Genomic DNA, 20861 nt, shown 5'->3' on the forward strand with positions numbered 1-20861 from the left:
TGTTCTGTTAGTTTCTGGGTCTTTGAACTGCACATCAAACCTGGAGCTGATGTCTTCACACTTGTTTAACCTCCCTCCCTGCAAGATTCGAAATGATTTTCGCAGCTCTGGGATCACTGATGATTCCAAATTTCCTATGTAGCCATGCTTCACCATCGTAGTTGGGAATGGGATGATGATTTCTGAGCATAGCCTGCCTGATAAAGCCCTGGAGTTTGTCTCTCTTCTAAGCATTGTTGATGCCCTTGAGAGCATCGGCCGGAACATTCATTTACACCCCAATGATGGCACAGGATGATCTCAGAGTTTGTTTTGTTTTATTTTAATTTATTTATTTACATATTTTTTGTTTTATGTGCATCAGTGTTTTGCTATGGGTGTCGTGTTTCCTGGAACTGGAGTTACAGACAGTTGTGAGCCACCATATGGGTGCTGGGAATTGAACCCAGATCCTCTGGAAGAGCAGCCAGTGCTCTTAACCACTGAGCCATCTCTCCAGCCTCATTTTGTTTTGTTTGCTTTTTACAAGGTCTCATGTAGGTCAAACTGGCCTTGTACTTTCTATATAATTAAGGGTGGGTGACCTTGAATTCTTGATAATCCTGCTTCCAGCTCTGGGGTTACAGGTGTGTACCACCACATCTGGTTTATGTGGTGCTGCAGGTTGAACCCAAGGCATCGTTAATGATAGGCAAGCACTCTACCAACTGAGCCACATCTGCAGCCTCCTCAGTCTACTGTTTCTCAGTACCTATCCTGAGGAGCTGACAAAGCGAAAGACCACAGCCCTGGGTTTCAGTGTTGGTTCCCAAAGCTGACTATTTAACAAACGCGTAGGTTATATCGGGGATGCCCTGTTAAGTGGTTGATTTAAAAGAATCTCCTTGATAGGGCTGTAGATATGACTCAGTCAGTCAAGTGCTTGCTGAGTAAGTGTGAGGACTTGACTTCAATAACCTGGATCCACATAAAAATGCTAGGAGTGGCAGTGTGCACCCATGAGGCCAGTGATGCAGAAGCCCTGACAGGTGGATCTCTGGGCCTCAATAATCAGTCTGAACAACCTACTTGACAAGCCCTGGACAAGTGAGAGACTGTTTTGAAAAAAAAAGGAAGAAAGAAGGAAAAGAGATAGAGATAGAGAGATAGATAGATAGAGAGGTCAATTGAGGAAACCCCCTATGTTACCTGGCCTCCACCTGCACACATGTGCCCATATATGCACCTGAAGATGTACACATCCACACATCCACAAGTACATGGAGAAAAAAATAACCCTGATAAAATAAAGAAGGAGAAGTTAAAGGATAAATAATTTAGCATTTTTTCATTTGGCACATACACTCAAAAATAATTTGTTTATCTGAAATGTAAACTTAATGTGCTCACTTCTGTAGCTGATATACCAAACATCACTGGGTGTCCTGTAATTTTTATTTGCAAAATCTGATCGCCCTATTTTAAAATACCTTACTGTGTGTATGTATGATGTGTGTGTGTGTATGTATGAATGCAGGTGTGCACATACAACCAGAGGACAACTTCAGTTAGTGTTTTCCTTCCACTGTGGGTCTTGGACATAGAACCTCAGGTGTCAGGCTTTCAGAACAAGAACTTTTACCCACTGTGCCATCTGCTGACCCTAGCAACTCTATTTCCTGACCCTCTAAGTTGCACTGGACAGGTGACAGACATACCAGTGTTTCCCTATAGGGTTGCTCGCATGGCTGGTGACACAAAACTGAAAACCACTTAGCTGTAGGACTTACACGGGGCAGCTGCTCCCTGAGCATTGATGAATGAATGATTTGCACTAGGAAAACGTGTCATGTAACTGCATTTAAATAGTCAAAGCAGAAGTGACATATGATATGACCAGTTGCTTTAGTATAAGTAAAATTTGGGCTAGGAAAATGGTTCACTTGTTAAAATGCTTGCCTTACAAGGGTGAGGACCCAAGATCGGATCCCCAGCACCTTCAGGAAAAGCCCAGTGTGGCGGTGTATGCCTATAATCCCAGTAGTGGGGAATCAGAGCCAGAAGATCCTGGAGCTCACTGGCCAGCTGGTCTAAGCAAACTGGTGAGCTCCAGGGTAAATGAGAGACCTTGTCTCCAAAGACAGTAAGATGGGCATTAATTGATTAAAAAACAAAAATAACAACAACAAAAAAAAAAATCCAGTGTTGACATTTGGAAAGGAGAGAGAGACAGAGAGGGAGGAGAGAGAGAGAGAGAGAGAGAGAGAGAGAGAGAGAGAGAGAGAGAGAGAGAGAGAGAGAGAGATATTTAATCCAGACCATCAGAACTGAAAATCTCTTGGAAGACCAAAAACACAAACTGCTTGTTTTATAGACCAAAGTAACTTGCTGATTTTCACCTCTGTTTCGCTTTCTGCCATGGCAATACAGTCTTTACCTCAGCATCTCCAGGGGCAAAATGGAGATAATGATATTACCTCAGCAGGCTGCTATGGGAATTAGTTAATTTTTTTTCTCGGTCTCTGAGAAGAAGCTACCTCTTAGGTCAGTGTTCATTACTATCTAGAGCCAATGTGAGCGTTTTGAGCCGAGAGTCGTATTACAACACATCAACTTAGCATCTCTTGATTAAGTTAGGCTTCACGTTCCAGGCAATAAACAGTTCCTTAAAGCTTGGTCATTGAACCTTCAGGGGTAAAACAAATAATGTGGCTATAAAAACAGAGATTTGGTTACAGTTACATACAACAAGACTGCCATTAAGAAAAATGGATTACCTTTTGGAAAATTTTCTAAGCCTCACTCTGAAAATATGGCAGTTTAGACTATCTTTAAGTACAACAAAAGCATGGGAAATATCCTTTGGTTTTGTTACAATCGTCCTTGAACTTGACCTGGTTAGGATATCTTTAATTTCTTGATCTGTTTGTGTCTTTACCATAAGGGATTAGAAAAAACTGTTTCCTAGCAGCAATATTGCTTTTCTTTCAGTTGGAAGATCACATGGGTCTTACAGCAGCATTGAAGGTCAATGTCATGAGTGAGAAATTGCTAATAATTAAAGTCCTGGGTTATGCATATGCTTTTACAAGGTGCTTTAGGGTGAAGTATCTAAAAAAGAGTATCAGTTACCCCCAAAGAGAACATTTAATACATGTATTCTTGGGAGTACCAGTCTCTAAGAGGACCTGAGTTCTGTTCCCAGAACCCAGGCTGGATTACTCACAATCACCTGTACCTCCAGATCCAAAGGATCCAATTCCCTGCTGGATTCCAGGGACACTGTACTCATGTGACCAAATGCACACACAAACACCCACAATTAAAAACAAAATATATTAAATGTATATTCAGGTTGGAGAGACATCTCAGTTGGTAAAGTACTTGCCATGCACATATGAGGACCCAAATCTGATCCCCAGAGTGCATATAAAAATCCAGGCATGTGTTGTATAGTAGTTTCCTCTGAGATTAAAACCACCCATCTTGGCCGGGCGGTGGTGGCGCACGCCTTTAATCCCAGCACTCGGGAGGCAGAGCCAGGTGGATCTCTGTGAGTTCGAGGCCAGCCTGGACTACCGAGTGAGTCTCAGGAAAGGCGCAAAGCTACACAGAGAAACCCTGTCTCAAAAAACCAAAAAAAAAAAAAAAAAAAAAGCCAAAAAAAAAAAAAAACCACCCATCTTGGAGGGGAGCTCATTAAAACACAGGGAATTAAAGGAAGGTAAAGCTACAGGATGTTCTAAATGGAGGTCAAATATTCCATCTTTCAGGGAAGCTCATTAAGACAGGATGTAGACAACTCAAAATAGCTCCAGGAAGTTTCTGAAACTGACCAGATTTATTCCCCTAAGGCCTACTGAGAGTCACCCTCAGATCTGCAGTGTGGAAGAAGCAAAGCCAAGCTGAACTGCCTGGGAGAAACAGACAGCAGCCAGCCACCTCAAAGAGGTTCAGACCACCTGAGCTGACTGCAAAGGACGTTCTCTCTAATCTGATGAGCTGCCTGCAGGTTGTGCAGTGAGCTCCAGGTTTCCAGATTTCATGAGCTGTCACCCGTGCTGGGGTGGGCTTTGGTGTTGCAACTGCTGTTGAGACCCTTATGCTCCTAGAGTGACCTCACCCATGGTCTTGTAAGTGACCGCAATAAAACTTCCTAGTTCACCAAGCCGGACTTTGGTGGTAGCCATACTTTGGTCTGTTTTCAGTTCCCTTTCTAGGATGCGAAGATGCCTGTTCACACCTCCCTGGGAATATTGTCACACAGGAGCATGCACTTTCAACCCCAGTGCTGGGGAGGTGAAGAGGAGCCCTGGCTAGCCAGCCTATCCTACTTGGTGAGATCCAGGAAAATGTGAGACGGTCTCAGAAACAAACAAACAAACAACAACAACAAAAAAAAAAACATCAAAGTGGATGGCACTAGAGAAATGATATCTACGGCTGCTCTCTGGCCTTCACATGCATATGCAGACATGTGCACACGAACACTACACACACACACAAATATATTCCCCTAAAGTTCTAAAGCTGTTCTGGGCACAGCTAAATATTGTGCAGTGTGTAAGGTCTCTGATTCCCTTTTCAGGATAAAGATAATAATTGCCAGTGGCCCAAAGGGACCTAAACAGCAACTGTGCAAATGGCAGTGATATCCAGGGAACTGATCTGAGCAAGCTGACAGCGCTCCTCTGGGTCTTCCTGGGGCTCATCATTTCCCGGGGGAGCTACCTGACTTCTAGCTCATAGATAGAGGGGGTGGAAAGAGGTGGCTGCTCTTGTTTTCTATCTGTGTCCTGTCTGGTTCTGTATCTTTCTGTCTCTCCTGCGTGAGACTTTCCGGGATGGCATTTGAAAATAACTTTCTCCTTCTTTGGAAGAAGTCTTGGGCGCCGAAGAACCAGCTCAGCAGTAAAGAGTGCTTGCTACTCATTTTCATGAGGGCCAGAGTTAGCTACCAAAAGCCACAAGAGGCAGCTTACAACTACCTGTAACTCCAACTCCACGGGATCTGACATCCTCTTGTGGCCTCTGTGAACACTCATATGCCTGTATTCATACACACACACACACACACACACACACACACACACATGCACGCACGCGTGCACACACTTATATATACACATGATTAAAAACAAAAATTTAAAAACTTTAAATGTAAACACAAATACATTTTAAGAAGAGTTCTGTATTGGGCATGTGAAGGCATAGTCTGTCTTCTGTACATCTGTCCATCCCTGCCCCAGGTAAACATCACTGTAACTAACCAGCAAGTGCTGAAGCTGCTCAAGATCGCCCTGCCACGAACTTCTTAGAAGCTGCATTTGGGGAGCTTGGATTCTCCTGCCGGCCAATAGCTGTCTCCGGATGCCACCATTAGCCACATGGAGCGCAGTTTGGTTGCTGTAATTACAGAGGGTGATATCCGCTCCCCTCTCCAGAAGAATCTCAACGACCTGTAAAACAGTAACATCCTTAAAACTCAAAAGATTTGTTTTTATTTTTAGCTCTAAAATGTTCATAATTATATATGTTGAGCATATTCCCCTCCCTGCCCAATTTTTTTAAGTTGGGTTTTTTGTTTTGTTTTGTTTTGTTTCTCTTTTGAGATAGAGTCTCACTATGTCACCCTGATCGGTCTGGAACTTGCTATTTAGATCAGGCTGGCCTCACGCTCAAAAAGATTTGCCTGCCTCTGCTTCCTGATAGTTAGGATTCAAGACGTGTGTCACCAAGCCTGGCTTACAAAGTTATTTTTGATTTAATTAATGTGTGTGTCTGTGTGAGTGTGTCTATGTGTGTGTGTCTATGTGTGTGTATGAGTGTGTGTGTGTGTGTGTGTGTGTGTGTGTGTGTGTGTGTGTGTGAGAGAGAGAGAGAGAGAGAGAGAGAGAGAGAGAGAGAGAGAGAGAGAGAGAGAGAATATGTGGGTGGCCATGCAGGTCAGAAGAGCAAATAAGATCCCTTGGTTATGTATGAGCTGTCCAATGTGGATGCTGGGCTGCCAACTTTGGTCTTCGTGACTGAGCAGCAAGTGCTCTTAACTGCTAAGCCATCTCTTCAGCTCCATCCCCTGAATGCTTCATATTTTTTGAGTGGCAGCTGTACCGTTAGGGATGGATAGAAGACTAACTTAGATATGGCTCTCATTCCCGATAAAGAAAAGGCAGGTAAGAGTGGGAAAAAAATGGAGGACTGCAGGCTGGGGGGGGGGGCGTATAGCTCTGTGGTGGGAGCTCACGCCTAGCATCTGTGAGGTGGTCGCCAGCACCACCACGGCCAAGTATTTGAATGCAGGAAGCTGTTATTTACCTTTCTAAATGTGGAAACCAAATCTCTGTGATGGCTGGTGTGGTGGTGCACACCTTGAGTCCCAACACTTTGGGAGGCAGAGGCAAGCAGATCTTTGTTTGAGGACAACCAGGGCTACATAGTGACACCCTGCTCCCCCCTCCCCCCAGGCCAAAAAAAAGCCAAAACCAACAACAACGAAAACAACTCTGTGATATGGGTGCTTTCTGAGAACTGTATTTTTAGACGAGAGATTTAGAAATATTTTCTTCTGAGGACACATAAGCGTTGAAATCTTTTTTATTGTGAGACAAGATCAGGATCTTATGTAGTCCAGGCTGGCCTTGAGGACCCTGAACTTCTGACTCTCTTGCTCTACCTCCTGAGTGCTGGAATATAAGTGTGTGCCATGACGCCTGGTTTCTGTGGTGTTGGGACTCAAACCCAGGGCTTCATGCGTGCTAAGCAAACACTCTACCATGTGAGCCATAGCCACAGCTCCCAACATCCCGGCATTGAAGTCTTATAGTAGTTTATAATTTAAAAAATGAAACTCATATTATCTATCACCTACTTATCATCTGCTTACCTAGCATCAATCATCTATTATCTATCTATATACCTATCATCTCTGTCTGCCTATTGTCTACTTATCTTTTTTTAATATTCTATGTTTATTTATTATGTATACAGTGTTCTGCCTGCATGTATGCCTGCAGGCTGAAAGAGGGCACCAGATCTCATTACAGATGATTGTGAGCCACCATGTGGTTGCTGGGAATTGAACTCAGGACCTTTGGAAGAGCAGCTAGTGCTCTTAACCGCTGAGCCATCTCTCCAGCCCCTGTCTATTTATCTTAACCAATCTACCATCTGTCTACCTATTATCTATCTACTTACTTTACGCCCCCTTTCACCCCATGATCTAGCATTTATCTACATTTCTATTAGCTATCTATAGAGTAACAAGTATTGGGCTTAGGGTCTTATATTTGCTAGGCAAGTGCACTCTATTCCAGCTCAGGTTGGCTTATAAAGTCCAGAATGTTGCAAATATTTTTTATGTATCATTGGAAAGAAAATAAACTACATTCAAATGCTGAAGTGATTAGTTTTTCAGCAGGTATGGAATAGGTGCCCAATGTGTGTCATGACTTGTCCTTCGTCTAAGCCCTAAACAGTGAACCAGGTAACTACCTAGACTTCAAGCTACTCATAGTATGATGGGGTCACAGAGACAGATGAGAAAGCATAGTGTGGTGAATGTAAAGATGGAGATGAGCACAGGAGACTGGAGTAGTGTCAGTGAAGAAGACCACTGAGCTGTCTTTCAAAGTCCTGAAGGACTTTAGCAGACAGTTCTCACAAAGGCAGAGGATGCAGCTCAGATGGAAGAATGCTCACCTGGCATGCAGCAAGCCCTAGAATTTGTCCTAATATTGCAAAGACTGGGCACGGTGACCCACTCTTATAATCCCAGGGAGACAGAGGAAGGGGGATCAGAAGTTCGGGGTCATCTTTGGCTATAGCAAGCTCAGGCTAGCTTTGGTATGATAGGTAGTATTAATTACCTTTGTTTTTTTTTTTTTTTTAAAGTTAAGGCATTTTTTTTTAAGATTTATTTATTTATTATGTATACAATGTTCTGTTTGCATGTATCTCTGCAGGCCAGAAGAGGGAGCCAGATCTCATTACAGATGGTTGTGAGCCACCATGTGGTTGCTGGGAATTGAACTCAGGACCTCTGGAAGAACAGCCAGTGTTCTTAACCTCTGAGCCATCTCTCCAGCCCTACCTTTGTTTTTTAAGGTAGGGTTTCTCTGTGTAGTCCTGGCTGTCCTGGGACTCACTATACAAACCAGACTGGCCTTGAACTTGAGGTCTGCCTGCTTCTGCCTCCCAGATGCCAGGATTAAAGAAGTGAGCCACCCTGTCCAGTGGTAATGTTAATTATCAATTTGATAGACTCTGGAACTACCTGGGAGACAGGCCGCTGGACATGCCCAGAGTGTTTTTGTTTTTGTTTTTTATGTCTACATTCTTTCTAATGAGCTATTAAAAGCTTAAAAATAATAATAAAAAAGTCTGCAAGTCCCCCAAATCTCTCAGAAACAGAAACTGAATTAGACAGTGCTGTCGTGATAATCTTGACCCCGAGCTAGGGCTTTGCAAGGCCTGGGAACAGGAATTTGTTGTGGAGGAACAGGAAGCTACCAAGCTTCAGAAAACCAAAGGCAAACCCTCCTTGCTTCCCGCCAGACTCTTTTTTTTCTCCCTCCCCATTGTACCTCTGATAGATTTTCTTCTGCCGCGGTAATGAGAGGTGTATTTCCGGTCTGTGGGTGCTGAAAGTCAAGGTTCCCGAGGACTGAATGGACTTCAGGAATACGGCCACAGATGCATTCCACGTCACCCCTGGAAACCGCGTCCAGGAAATCATGAATCAGTTTGTTTTTGTTCATCTTGCTGGTGCCGTATAATTGCCTTAAAGAGAAAAATGGCTTAAGGACACGAAGGCCAGCAAGACAGTGGGCGGTTCCAACGTAGCGTAGTCTGCCTTCATTGTTACATGGTTCCTTCTTTTATAAGGAAAAATGGGGGGGGGGTGTTCAGTGGATAAAGCACTTGCTGCTCGGTGTGTTCAAATTCTCAGACCCACATAAAAGCTAAACAGGTTTGGCAGCCACTTGTAAACCCAGCACTCAGGCAGTGATGGAGGATCCCCAGGACAAGCTATTTAGTGATAATAGCCAGACTTGGAGAGAGAGCCTGCCTCAGCAAAGTGGAGAATGCCTGAGTAAAACGCCCAGTATCAACTTTAGGCCTCTATATGTACAAACACATGCATGCATACCCACACACCATGTACACACACACATGCACACGCATGCACACCATACACATATAGATGTAAAATGTAATCAATAGGGTCTGGGTAGACGGCTCAGTTGGTGAGATCACCTGCTCTGCAAGCGCGAGGCCCTGAGTTCAATTCTTTAGCACTCATGAAAAAAAAAAAAAAAAAAAAAAAAGGTTGAGTTTGATCCCCGGGACCCAAATGGTAGAAAAAGAGAATTGACTCCCTAACTTCCACGTGTATGCTATGGCACACATTTACACACAGACACAAAGATGTAGACATACATTCATACACACACAGACACACACACATACATACACACTAAATGAAAATGTCATAAAAAATAAAAATATTGGAGCTGGAGAGATGGCTCAGTGGTTAAGCATACTGGCTGCTCTACCAGAGGTCTTGAGTTAAATTCCCAGCAACGGCACAGCAGCTCAGAAGTTTTTCTAACTGTAGTGCCATGGGATTTGATGCCCTCTTCTGGTGTGCAGACATTTATGCATACACACCCATAGACATAAAATACATAAATAAACAAACCTATTTTGTTTGTTGGTTTTCAGAGACAAAGTTTCTTTGTGTAGCCCTGGCTGTCCTGGAAGTAGCTCTGTAGACCAGGCTGGCCTCAAACTCAGAAATCTGACTGCCTCTGCCTCCTGAGTGCTGGGATTAAAGGCATGTGCCACCACTGCCTGACATATTACTATTACTTATGTAAATTTATTATTTTATTTTTAAAGATTTACTTATTAGCTGGGCATACCTTCAATACCAGGACTTGAGAGCTAATTCCAGGACAGTCAGGGCTTCACAGAGAAACCCTGTCTTGAAAATATATATATATGCACAACTTGCTACTTATTTTTAACACTTTGCTTTCAGGTACACCCATGTATTTGTGTGTAACCTCCAGTTGTTTATTACACATCTACTGTATTTTATTATGTCTTCTCTCAGTGATGGGCATCTAAATTGCCTCTAGTGTTCCACCCTGCAGACAACACTGTGATACTATCCCTACTGGAGCCTGGTAATACACAGCCCAAAAGTCTGCTTGCACCTAATATGTCTAAGACATTCAGTTTCACTAAAATGTGCCAGAATGTTCTCCAGAATGACCTCAGCAAGTAACACCACCACCAACGCTGGGGGTTTTCTTGGAGTTCTAACCTGGTTGACTGCGGTGACTAAGTCACCATACTACTAGTCATTAACATTTAATAAGGGTCACCCTTGGAACTTCACTAAAGGTAGCAAGAACAGACCATATGTTCCAAATTGGACCACAGGAAAATTTCAAGCCAGTGCACATACACACCCTAGCACATCATTTGGCTTTATCTTCATACGTTTGTTTTTCAAAATGCAATATCACTTCAAGGCTAGGAAATGCTTTCATAAACAGGATAATTACAGCCTGTCCTTCAATAAAGCTAAAACCCATGTATTCAAATAACAACCAGGCAAGAAAGAGGTATTTATCCCATCGGATTATTCATAGAGGAGAGCTAGAACCTCAAGAACCCAGCCATTTTTCTTCAAGGTTGTTACCTAGCAATGAATGTTTTAGAGTCTGTGCTTTAACTCTTGCTTGTAACCTCTTTGTCTGTGTGTTTGCTTCTCCACTAGGGCTCGTCTTTGTGGTTCGGGCTGGCCTGGGTTTCGGGCTTGGCTCCAAACTCTCCATCCTCCTGCCTCACACTCTTGGGTGCTGATATGGCATTGTGTACCTGTGTACCATGGCACCTGGATCTTGCATAACCTTTAAAAGAGAAGTAGTAACTACTCCCTAATATAAAAATAAATAATAAATTTAAAAAATGTGAATTTAGCTTCACTGTAATCTCCAAGTTATCCAGTCACTAGAAGACTGGCAATGTGATCACTATTTGGTGATCTATGTCACACTCCAAGATGCCTAGAGAAAGACAATGGCCAGTCAAGGACACTCTGTAGTGTCTCCACACATCAGTGGCTCAGGTAACACGAACTAACTCACACTGCTTCTTGTAGCTGAGTGTCATTTCCTCCTGTGACTTCCAGCCTGAACATTTCAGGTTGGGTTTTTTTTTTCAATTTATAATATTTTTATATTTTACATACCAACCACAGATCCCCCCTCTCATCCCTCTTTCCGCTCCCTCCCAGCCTTCCCCCAAAGCCACCCCCCCATCCCCACCTCCAAAAGGGTAAGGCCTTCCATGGGGAGTCAGCTAAGCCTGGTACATTCAGTTGAGGCAGGACCAAGCCCCTCCCCACTGCATCAAGGGTGAGCAAGGCTTCTGACCATAGCTAATGGGATCCTGAAAGTCAGCTCATGCACCAGGGATAGATCCTGATCCCACTGCCGGGGCCCCTCAAATAGACCAAGCTACACAACTGTCTCCCATATGAAGACGGCCTAGTCTCGTCCCATGCAGGTTCCACAGCTGTTGGTCTAAAGTCCGTGAGTTCCTACATTTCAGTTTTAAGTTTCCCATGGAGCCGGGTGGTGGTGGCACATGCCTTTAATCCCAGCACTCGGGACAAAGCAAGTTCCAGGACAGCCAAGGCTACATAGAGAAACCATTCTGTCTCGAAAATAAAAGTTTCTCACGGAGAAAACTTTTCTCCATTTATTTAGAAGTATTATTTTGAGCAATGATTTTTTTTTAAGCAATAATGTTTTGTTCTATAGGGTTAAACTGGAAGGTGTATCTTCTATTGAATAACAGTCACTTTTGTTCTTAACTGTGTTATCAACTTGTAAAGTCAAAACTTTTGTAACCAATCATACACAGCACAGCATTTCATGATGACATTTTCATGCATTTATAATTTAGTGTGATTGTGTTCGCTCCCTTACCGTCTTGTCTCCCTCCCACACCCGCTGGCCCCCTTCCTCTTCCCAACTGATCTTCCTTCTATTCTCATGGCTTTTGTTGTCATTATTTTGTGGTCCAGTGAGTTTTGTTGGGTTGCTTTTGAGAGCATGGGCATTTTCCCAGTAAACCTTTCTGTTATATTCTATGTTTGGTTTGGATTATTATATAGAAAAGCTTAAAGCGACTGAAACTTGATTTTAAGGTTAATAAAATGTGCCCCCAAATATGTGTATACAATATTAAGTAGTTACAAAAAGTTCATAAATATTTAGGTGATCAAAGTATGAGATTATCTCTGCATGAAATTCAGTGGACGAAAGTGCTTTATATTAATAAAACTTTCTTGTCATTACTAGTTTTCCCTGTGGTCTGGAGGCATTTCCATAAGGCACCGGAAGGGATCATTTGTAAAGTCAAAACTAAATTATTACAGCTCTAAGGATAAAATTATTCAAGCTTCAGACACAGCTTCTCCCATCAGTTTACCTGATGTGCCTCCCCTGGGACACTCTTCCAGGAGGAAAACAAAAAGTTGCAACATTCGGTATTATCTAAAACAGCGTGAAAAAATGGAAGCGAGGCTTACCTAGTGTGTGTTTTGCTGAGGGACGCAATTGAAGGAGCACCCAGACCTACAGCAGCCCAAATCATCCTACTTCTTCATGGCTCTGATTTCCGGACCAGCCATCACCCCTCAGTTCAGCTAGGTTTCCGTTGACAGGCAGCATAGACTTAGGACCTTTGCCCTGATTCCGTTCCAGTGTTGTGCAGTCCAAACACTTTATTTTTAAAAAGTGTTTAAAACTGGTTCTGGGTGCACAAACCCTTTGGCTCAGTGCGAGGAGACTCGCTTAGTTTACAGGCTGTCACCCAGGCAACCAGCTGCGTTGTGTTTAGCTTGGAGAATTAAAAGCAGGACAGTCTCATGGAGGCAGGAAAACAAGTGTGGTACGGGCTTCTAAGCCGCGGTTGGAGTGGTTAGAACAGGTGCACATCCATGGCTGACCCGCTGCCATTCTCTCTCTACGCAGTGAGATGCTCTTCAGAAGAGGCATGCCTCTGTATCCCTGCTGTGTGCTGAAAGGTCCCTTTTCAAATCCAAGACAGGTCAGAGGGATAATATAACTATACAAGCAGGGATGAAGACATTCTCATGAGGCATAGTACCTCTCTTTGACTATTAGACTATTGAAGCAATGAACCCCAAGAAATTGAAAGTCCCATGCTGGGAAAGGGAACGTCTGGAGCCTGGGGCCAGCCAAGGAGGAGCTTGTCTCCCAGGAAGTAATTTCAGTTTGAGACCACCTTGCAAGAGAGACTGGGGCCCAGACAATGGTGGGTCAGGACCAGGCAGGGCCACATGTTCCCTAGGACTGCTTAGTCATATGTACCTCTCGCCCTTTATTTAGATTAAACTTCACACCAGGATCTCAGTGATGGATTTAGGTGGGAGTCACTAGACCTGTTTGTTACTCTTCCCAGCATGGCAACATTGACTAAACCTCCTTTTTTGCTGCTTTTCACTGTTACTTGCCTATTTACATGGCCTATTGAGGATGGGTGGTCCAGCCTGACTTATTAGGGATTGCCGAGACTTAGGTTCTGAACCTGATGATGTTGGTGTGGGAGACCTGCTCCCCCCACCCCCCAGGATACTCTTAAGCAGGGAGAAGTGAGAAATATTTAGCTAGAAATATAGAGGAGAGAGACTGATAGAAACACATGATAGCCTTGGGAAGGCCTGGTCAAAACCCACCAGCCCCTTCTTTTTTTTTTTTTTTTTTTTTTTTGGTTTTTCGAGACAGGGTTTCTCTGTGTAGCTTTGCGCCTTTCCTGGAGCTCACTTGGTAGCCCAGGCTGGCCTCGAACTCACAGAGATCCGCCTGCCTCTGCCTCCCGAGTGCTGGGATTAAAGGCGTGCGCCACCAACGCCCGGCAGCCCCTTCTTATAGAAATGCCAAGGGGTGGAGCAAAAGACCCCCCCACCTCAGCACAGCCAAGTGCAGACCTTTCCAAACACCTAGTAACCACACACATAGTCAGTCCATCCCCCTACGCAGCCCTGATGTGTAAAGCAAGCTCAGATCTCACTAGGAAACCTCTGTGGACCCCAACACGTTGGTAATAAGAATTCAATCCAATAGATTGTCCCTGGACTTGTGGTGTTCATTGACCCAAACTTGAGGAATCCTTTCATTAAGACACATTTATTCTTTCTCCTTCTCCTTTTCCTCCTCCTCCTCTTTGTTATTTGAGACAAGGTCTCACTTTGTCACTCTGGCTGTCCTGTAACTCACTATACAGGCCAGACTGGTCTCAAACTCACGGAGATTCACTTGCCTCTATTCCTGGGTGCTACATTTCTTGTCTAGAGAGGCTTGTAGTAAGTTCTAACACAAAGGCTTCAGCAGATTGGATGCATTTTTGTCTGACTCATAGACTACAACTAACCCAACATTGAGAGAGACCATGAAAACAAACATACTCATAAGGAACATACTAGAACATAAGACTAGCTGGCATTTGGAGCTGCTGGTCTTTCCTACTATCCACTGAAGGGTGTGGAGGTCTCCTCTTTAAAGATGTGCTGTTGTATATTTTCACTGAAATGGGGTGCAGCTGTGCAGTCAATAACCACTTCCAATGCCCTTGAGAACATGAAGCTTAGGGCTGGAGCGAGGGCTTAGCCATCACAAGCACCTGTGTCTCCTACAGAGGACCCAGGTTCAGTTCCCAACTCCCTGGGTGGGTGGGTGGGTCACAACTTCAGTGGATCTGACACTTTCTTCTGGCTTCAGTAGGCACCTGTATACAGGTGGCATACACTAACACAGATATACACATACATAAAAATAATTATTTGTAAAAACAACAACAACAAAGCTTAGTTTCTATTGTGGGGTTTTCGCTCCATCTATTCATACTCATCTTTCTAAAGGTTACATACGGAGTTTTGATCAATGTTTATTAATGCTTGCTGTGTCTTTGACTGCCCTAAAATCCACTTTTATTAATTACAATAGTTTTTGTTGTATTTGTTTTGTGATTCATTTAAATTTTCTTCAATCAAAACAACCATTCAAGAAACACACCATTATTCCAGCTGTTTAGCTGAGGATTCGGAAGGTCAGCAAGTGGGTTGCCAGACTACAAAAGTAAACACAGGATAAGGTCTGTCTCACACAGTGTGGGCTAGCCTCTAATTTGCTAGGTAGCCTAGAATGGCCTTGAATTTAGAATCCTCCTGTCTCTACTTTCCGAGTGTTGGGATTACTAGTGTGGACCATTATCCACCAGTAGGGGGTGCTTAGGCTTGAAACCAAGGATTCACACATGCTAGGCAAACACTCTACCAAGTGAGCCACATCCCCAGCATGAGAATCATTTTCACATAAACAAAACCAGCAAGTACTGGTCACCTTTACTACAAAATACACAACAGGAAGTTCCTCACCATGGCAGGAAATGACATTAGTTCTAAAGTGGTATTTTAGAAGTTGAATTGATGGGATATGCTAAGAAGATTGAAATTGGGAGACATAGGAAGGTATTGAGGAAAACTTTCCTTTGGGACTTAGCCAAATATGTAAATGTTGTTGTCATTTACTGGCCAGAAATGGTAGGAGAATGCTTGGGCTAAAACAAAAAGAGTTATTATGGACCTACTTAAGTTTGAGTTGCTTATTCATCTCCCAAGAGTTGATATCTAGTAGAGCAAATGGATCTGTAAAAGTTTATGGGACGATGGGTACTATGTAGGTGAGAGATAAAAAGTTGAGTCACTGGGGCAGCCTTGGGGTGGATATCCCAGAGGACTTCCGGTGAGGATCCAATGATGACGGTGGACCAGAAACCAGAAGCCTTGAACTAGACCAGTGACTAATTGCAATGAACATTGGCAAGTAAAGCTGATTGGACAAAAGTGTGTGCTATGTGACACACTGAGGCCCCCAACGCCACCAGGACGAGTGAAGAGGTGTTGGGGAGGCGGGAAAGACGGAGACGTGAATAGGTTTTGTTTGTTTTGGTTTGTCTGTTTGCTTGTTTCGTTTTGATTTTTTAAAATTTTCTTTTGGGGGAGGCACTGCAGGGTTGAGGGGAAGATATGGGGGGACTGGGAGGTGAGTGGAATTAGGGTGCATGATGTGAAATTCCCAGAGAATCAATAAATTATGTTAAATAAAAAAAAGTTGAGTCACATATATATGCATGGCAAATGAATTCAGTGACTGAATGAGATTGAATGAAGATTGAATCTGAAGAGAAAAATGTGAGGTCGTTTTCCCGTTTATTTTTATTTTTATTTAGACAAAGTCTAATGTATTTATTTAATGTAATGTGTGTGTGTGTGTGTGTTGCACATGTGAAGGTCAGAAACTTGTGGGAGTCAGTTCTTGCCTTCTGCCATGTAGGTCCCAGGGATCGAACTTAGGTCCTTAGGTTTGGTAGGAAGTTCCTTTACGTGATGATTTGTGTTCATGTGTAAGTGCCAAGTATGCATCTCAGCACTGAGTTATCAGATAAACAAGACAGGTCACATAAAGCTGTAAGTGGTCACGGAGTTAGATACCTGTAAATGCTATGAAGAAAATTTCAGCAAGGGAGGCTGAGAGTTGTGAGTCTGCGGGGGTGCTGGGTGGGAGGGTGGGGGGTGGGGGGGCAGGCATTATTGGACTGTGCTCTTGGAAGATCTCCCTAAGAGGTGGCTTTGGGAGGGGGGGGGTGTTACTCATTCTGCTTTTGAGATTGATTTATTTATTGTGGTTTTGTGTGTGTGTGTGTGTGTGTGTGTGTATGCGCGCGCACGCGCGCGCGCGCGCGCGCGCGCGGCATGAGTATGTCAGCAAGCGTGTGGAGGTCAGAGGATAACTTTTGGGCATCGATTCTCTCTTTCCATGGTGGGATCCAGGGATCAAACTCAGATTCTCGGGTTTGCATGGCGAATGTTGAGCCCTATCACAGCCCCCCTCCCCGAGAGATGACCGCTCATCTCTCACTGCAGAGGAAAGGCAGCGGCTGTCCTTTTGGTGGGTTGTGCGCAGAGTTCCAGGCTGCGTGTGCAGCTGGCACAGAGGCCCTGAAGCGTGTACGTGGTAAGTGCTCAACTTCAGGAAGGTGGCTGGGCAAAGGTGTCAGAACTGATGTAAGAAGGTGTACAGAGGCCAGATCTTCACGGGCCCAACAGGAGCAGTAAGGAGTTTGAGTCTATTCCAAATGAAGAATTATAGCATACCATGTCACTCAGGGAGTAACGGGATCTCACTTGCTTCCTGGTTTTTGATTTTTTTTTTTTTGGCATTTGTTTATTTATTTGTTTGGTTGGTTTTTTGTTGTTGTATGTGGAGGTAAGAGGACAACTTGCAGAAACTGGTTCTTTCTTCCACCATGTGGGTTCTGGGGACCTGGGGGTGGACCTCCGTAGTCAGGCTTGTTGTAAGTACTTCTAGCTGCTAAATCCACTCACTGGACTGATTAGTAAAACTTGATACTATGTAAGATCTGTTTGTGTGTGCCTTGATAACGTGATCCTCTGTACACACACACACACACACACACACACACACACACACACACACACACGGAGGAGGAGGGGGAGAAGCGGCAGAACAAGACACAAGACAGTGGTCAAGTCTTCCCTCTGGTGGCCAACATGTTGGGAAGCTTGCCCTCACTGGAGTACGCTCCTCCAGGCTCGAGTGCTTTCTCAGCCTCGTTGGCTGGCTAGTTTTTATGTAACTTGACCCAGCTAGAGTCACATTGGAAGTGGGAACCTCAGCTGAGAAAATGCCTGGGGGCAGGCCTGTGGTGAATTTTCTTGATTGATAATTGACATGAGAGGACCCAGCTCCCCCTGGGTTGGTGTCATCTTTGCGCTTGGTGGTCCCGAGTGCTACAAGAAAGCAGGCCGAGCAAGCCCTGAGGAGTAAACCAAGAAGCAGGACTGCTCATGGACTCTGCATCAGCTCCTGCCTCCAGGTCCCTGCCTTGAGTTCCTGCCCTGACTTCCCTCAGTGATGGAGTGTGAGCCGCTAATTGTAAGATGAAATAAACTCTTTCTTCTTTAAGTTGCTTTTGGTCATGGTATTTTATCACAGAAATAGAAATCCTCAGACACCCAGTGAACTTCTCCAATATATTCCCCTAATACGCTCTAGTCTTACGTCATTTTGTATTTCTTTTATGACAATATAGCCACCTTTATTTCTTCTCTCTGTCCACGGAGACGCCCTGTTTTTCTTGCCCTCTGTCTGTCATCTTCTTCCCAAGTAGAAGAGAAGACAGTTAGAACAAAGCTCCCAGGAATGTCATGTTCCAGTGCAAGCATGAGCCTGGAGTCCAATCCCCAGAACCTGCATGAAGAAGACAGGCATGATGCCATGCACGTGTGATCCCAGTGCCTAGGAGGCTGAGACAAGTGGGTACCTGGGGCTTGCTGACCAGCCGGTCTAGCCTGTTCAGTGAGTTGCAGGTTAGTGAGAGATTCTGTCTCAAAAAAACAAGCTGGGTAGCATCTGAGGATGACACAGGAGGCTGGCCTCTGGTCTCCATATACACATATATGTACACATATGTTCATACACATATACAATATATATCACATATATTCAAATCAATGTATATATTTATATATAATATAACCAAATATTTATCAATATATAAAGATAGAATGTTATGTGATATACAATTAATTACATATATAATTAAGACATGCACAAACACACAACAACAGGCTCCTTCATGATCTTTCTGCAAAATAACTAAACAAACCAACACACAAATCCACGTTTCCTCTCCACTCTGCTGCAGGGACAAAGAGGTCACACCGAACATGCCTGCAATGCAGCTCACCTTGACAGTACCTGCTGCCTCCGCAGCAAAGCTTCTTAAACTGGAAACACCCTTCAGTCCTGTCCCTGCTGAATGGCCTGAGGCTGCCCAAGCATTCCTAAAGTATTCACAGGGCTCTCTTAAAACTGAGGCCGGAGTCAAAACTACAGCTGCCCTCCTTTCAAGCCTGTCCTTACAGCATTAACATTTCCTGAAATGATTTCTCCTCTCTACATAGACAAGATGCAATAAAAACACAGCTTCTGCTAAGAATCTGGGTTCTCCTTTAGTGAGCCAAATGCTAGTGTGTGAAATTCACAGTCTTTAAAGTTCTCCTGGGCATATGATCAGTTCTAGAAACAGCCACCAAGAATCGAAACACAATAGAGGAATTAAAATAATTAAGGCACATCCCTTGTCTTCCAGAAAGTAGAACGTACTGGAAATATAAAATAACTAAAAGATAGGGCTCACACTGTTGCTTTGTGGTAGTACGCTTGCCCAGCATTTGCGAGTCCTGTAATCCTCAGTACAGAAAGAGAAAGAAGAAATGAAGGAGGGGAGGAGGGGAGGGGAGAGGAGAGAAGGGGAGAGGAGGAGAGGTGAGAAGGGGAGGGGAGGAAAGGGGAGGGGAGGGGAAGGAGGAGTCGGCAGACTCATCAGTCAATTTGACTTTTCTATTTTATGGAGTAAAATTTAAATTCTCTGGGGTTGGTGAGTGGGGCAAAACTTAACTCTTTGGGGCCAGCGAAAAAAAGGGAAACACATACACACATACACACACACAACACACACACACAAAACACACACAAAAAAAACACACACAACACACACATAACACACACACAACACACACACCTTTAGGATCTTTCTATCATCTCTCTCATCTCTTTATTTCTTTTCTTACTTCTATCCAGAAGTATCCCTTCTGTACCTCACTTGATATCTTTCTTCTAACTAACTTCTATTTTTTTTCCTTACAGCTTATATACCCCAGCAAAAATCTTTCAAGCAGTATAAAAGTTGCAATGTTCTTACATTCTATTTTTGAAGTGAATGGTTACCATGAATGCAAGTAAAAAGCAATGTTTTCCATATCCCTTACACGATTAAACATTTTAAGTATTACAGGTGAAAAACAAATTATCCCAAGGACCCACATACATTCATGTCCATGTTATAGATTAACAGAGTATAAACAAGCAAGGCATTTTTCTCAGCCAGTTCTTTTACTGGCAGGCTGCATTTTGCAGTTGCAAGGAAAGACTCAACCACTTTATTATTTATCTTCAATGGTAATCTTATAAAAAAATCTTAAAAGAATCACAAATCTAAGCTTTCATATATGAAAAACAATCAGTCAGCTCTACTTTAACTCCTCAGGGTGTATACCCACTCATCAACAGTTTTTATGAGGAAGCCGAGGGCAGAAATGGGTACAAGGAATTAATCATCACCCTTGATCACCAACCCATCCTAGCAAGAAAGGCACGTTAGCTAATAATAACTGGGCTGCCTTGTTCTTGTTTCTTGACCTCAACAAGTCCCTCATTCAGCTATGTGCCTTTCTAAGCTTTAAACTGTTCCCCAAGGTTTTCTACCTCAAAGCCATCAACAAAAACATCTTAACCTAACCTTACTGACAATTCTACATGTCTAAATTATGTCTAAGGGTGGTGGTTGAGTCATTAATCTGCTCCAGCAGCAATGCTTGGAAAAAGTCAATCACTATTATTGTAAGTACCAGTAACACTGCCCAGTGAGGGACTAAAAGCTCCCTGAGAGTCTTCATATAACCCAGAGATTGTGAGGGATGTAGTGCCCAGGAAGACAACAGTCGAAGCTGTGCTCAATGACAGCATGAGGTCCGCAGGACACATAGTCCTCGGGGCTTTGCCTCTCCAAGGCTCACTCAGGTGTGGCTTTGCCAACCGCCCAGGAGTTCCAAAGCTGTCTGTTGGCCCCCTCGCATGGCCCCCAACATTTTGTTTTTGTTTGTTTGTCTGCCTCCCCGCCCCAAGTCAGGGCTT

General features: G+C 43.7%; 1 protein-coding gene across 1 annotated transcript in view; it reads right to left on the bottom strand.

Moving 5' to 3' along the window:
* The window catches only part of Map3k19 (mitogen-activated protein kinase kinase kinase 19), a 41357-nt gene extending 28505 nt beyond the window's left edge, over window positions 1-12852 (bottom strand). The window contains exons 1-3 of the mRNA XM_042258043.2: window positions 12590-12852; window positions 8562-8757; window positions 5250-5438 (exon numbers count right to left, since the gene is read on the bottom strand). Coding sequence (XP_042113977.2) covers window positions 5250-5438; window positions 8562-8757; window positions 12590-12654 — 450 coding nt within the window. The 5' untranslated portion in view covers window positions 12655-12852. The remainder of the gene's footprint in view (window positions 1-5249; window positions 5439-8561; window positions 8758-12589) is intronic.
* Between the last annotated feature and the right edge of the window lie 8009 nt (window positions 12853-20861).

This window comes from Peromyscus maniculatus, chromosome 11 (assembly GCF_049852395.1).
Source record: "Peromyscus maniculatus bairdii isolate BWxNUB_F1_BW_parent chromosome 11, HU_Pman_BW_mat_3.1, whole genome shotgun sequence".
Classification (NCBI taxonomy): domain Eukaryota; kingdom Metazoa; phylum Chordata; class Mammalia; order Rodentia; family Cricetidae; genus Peromyscus; species Peromyscus maniculatus.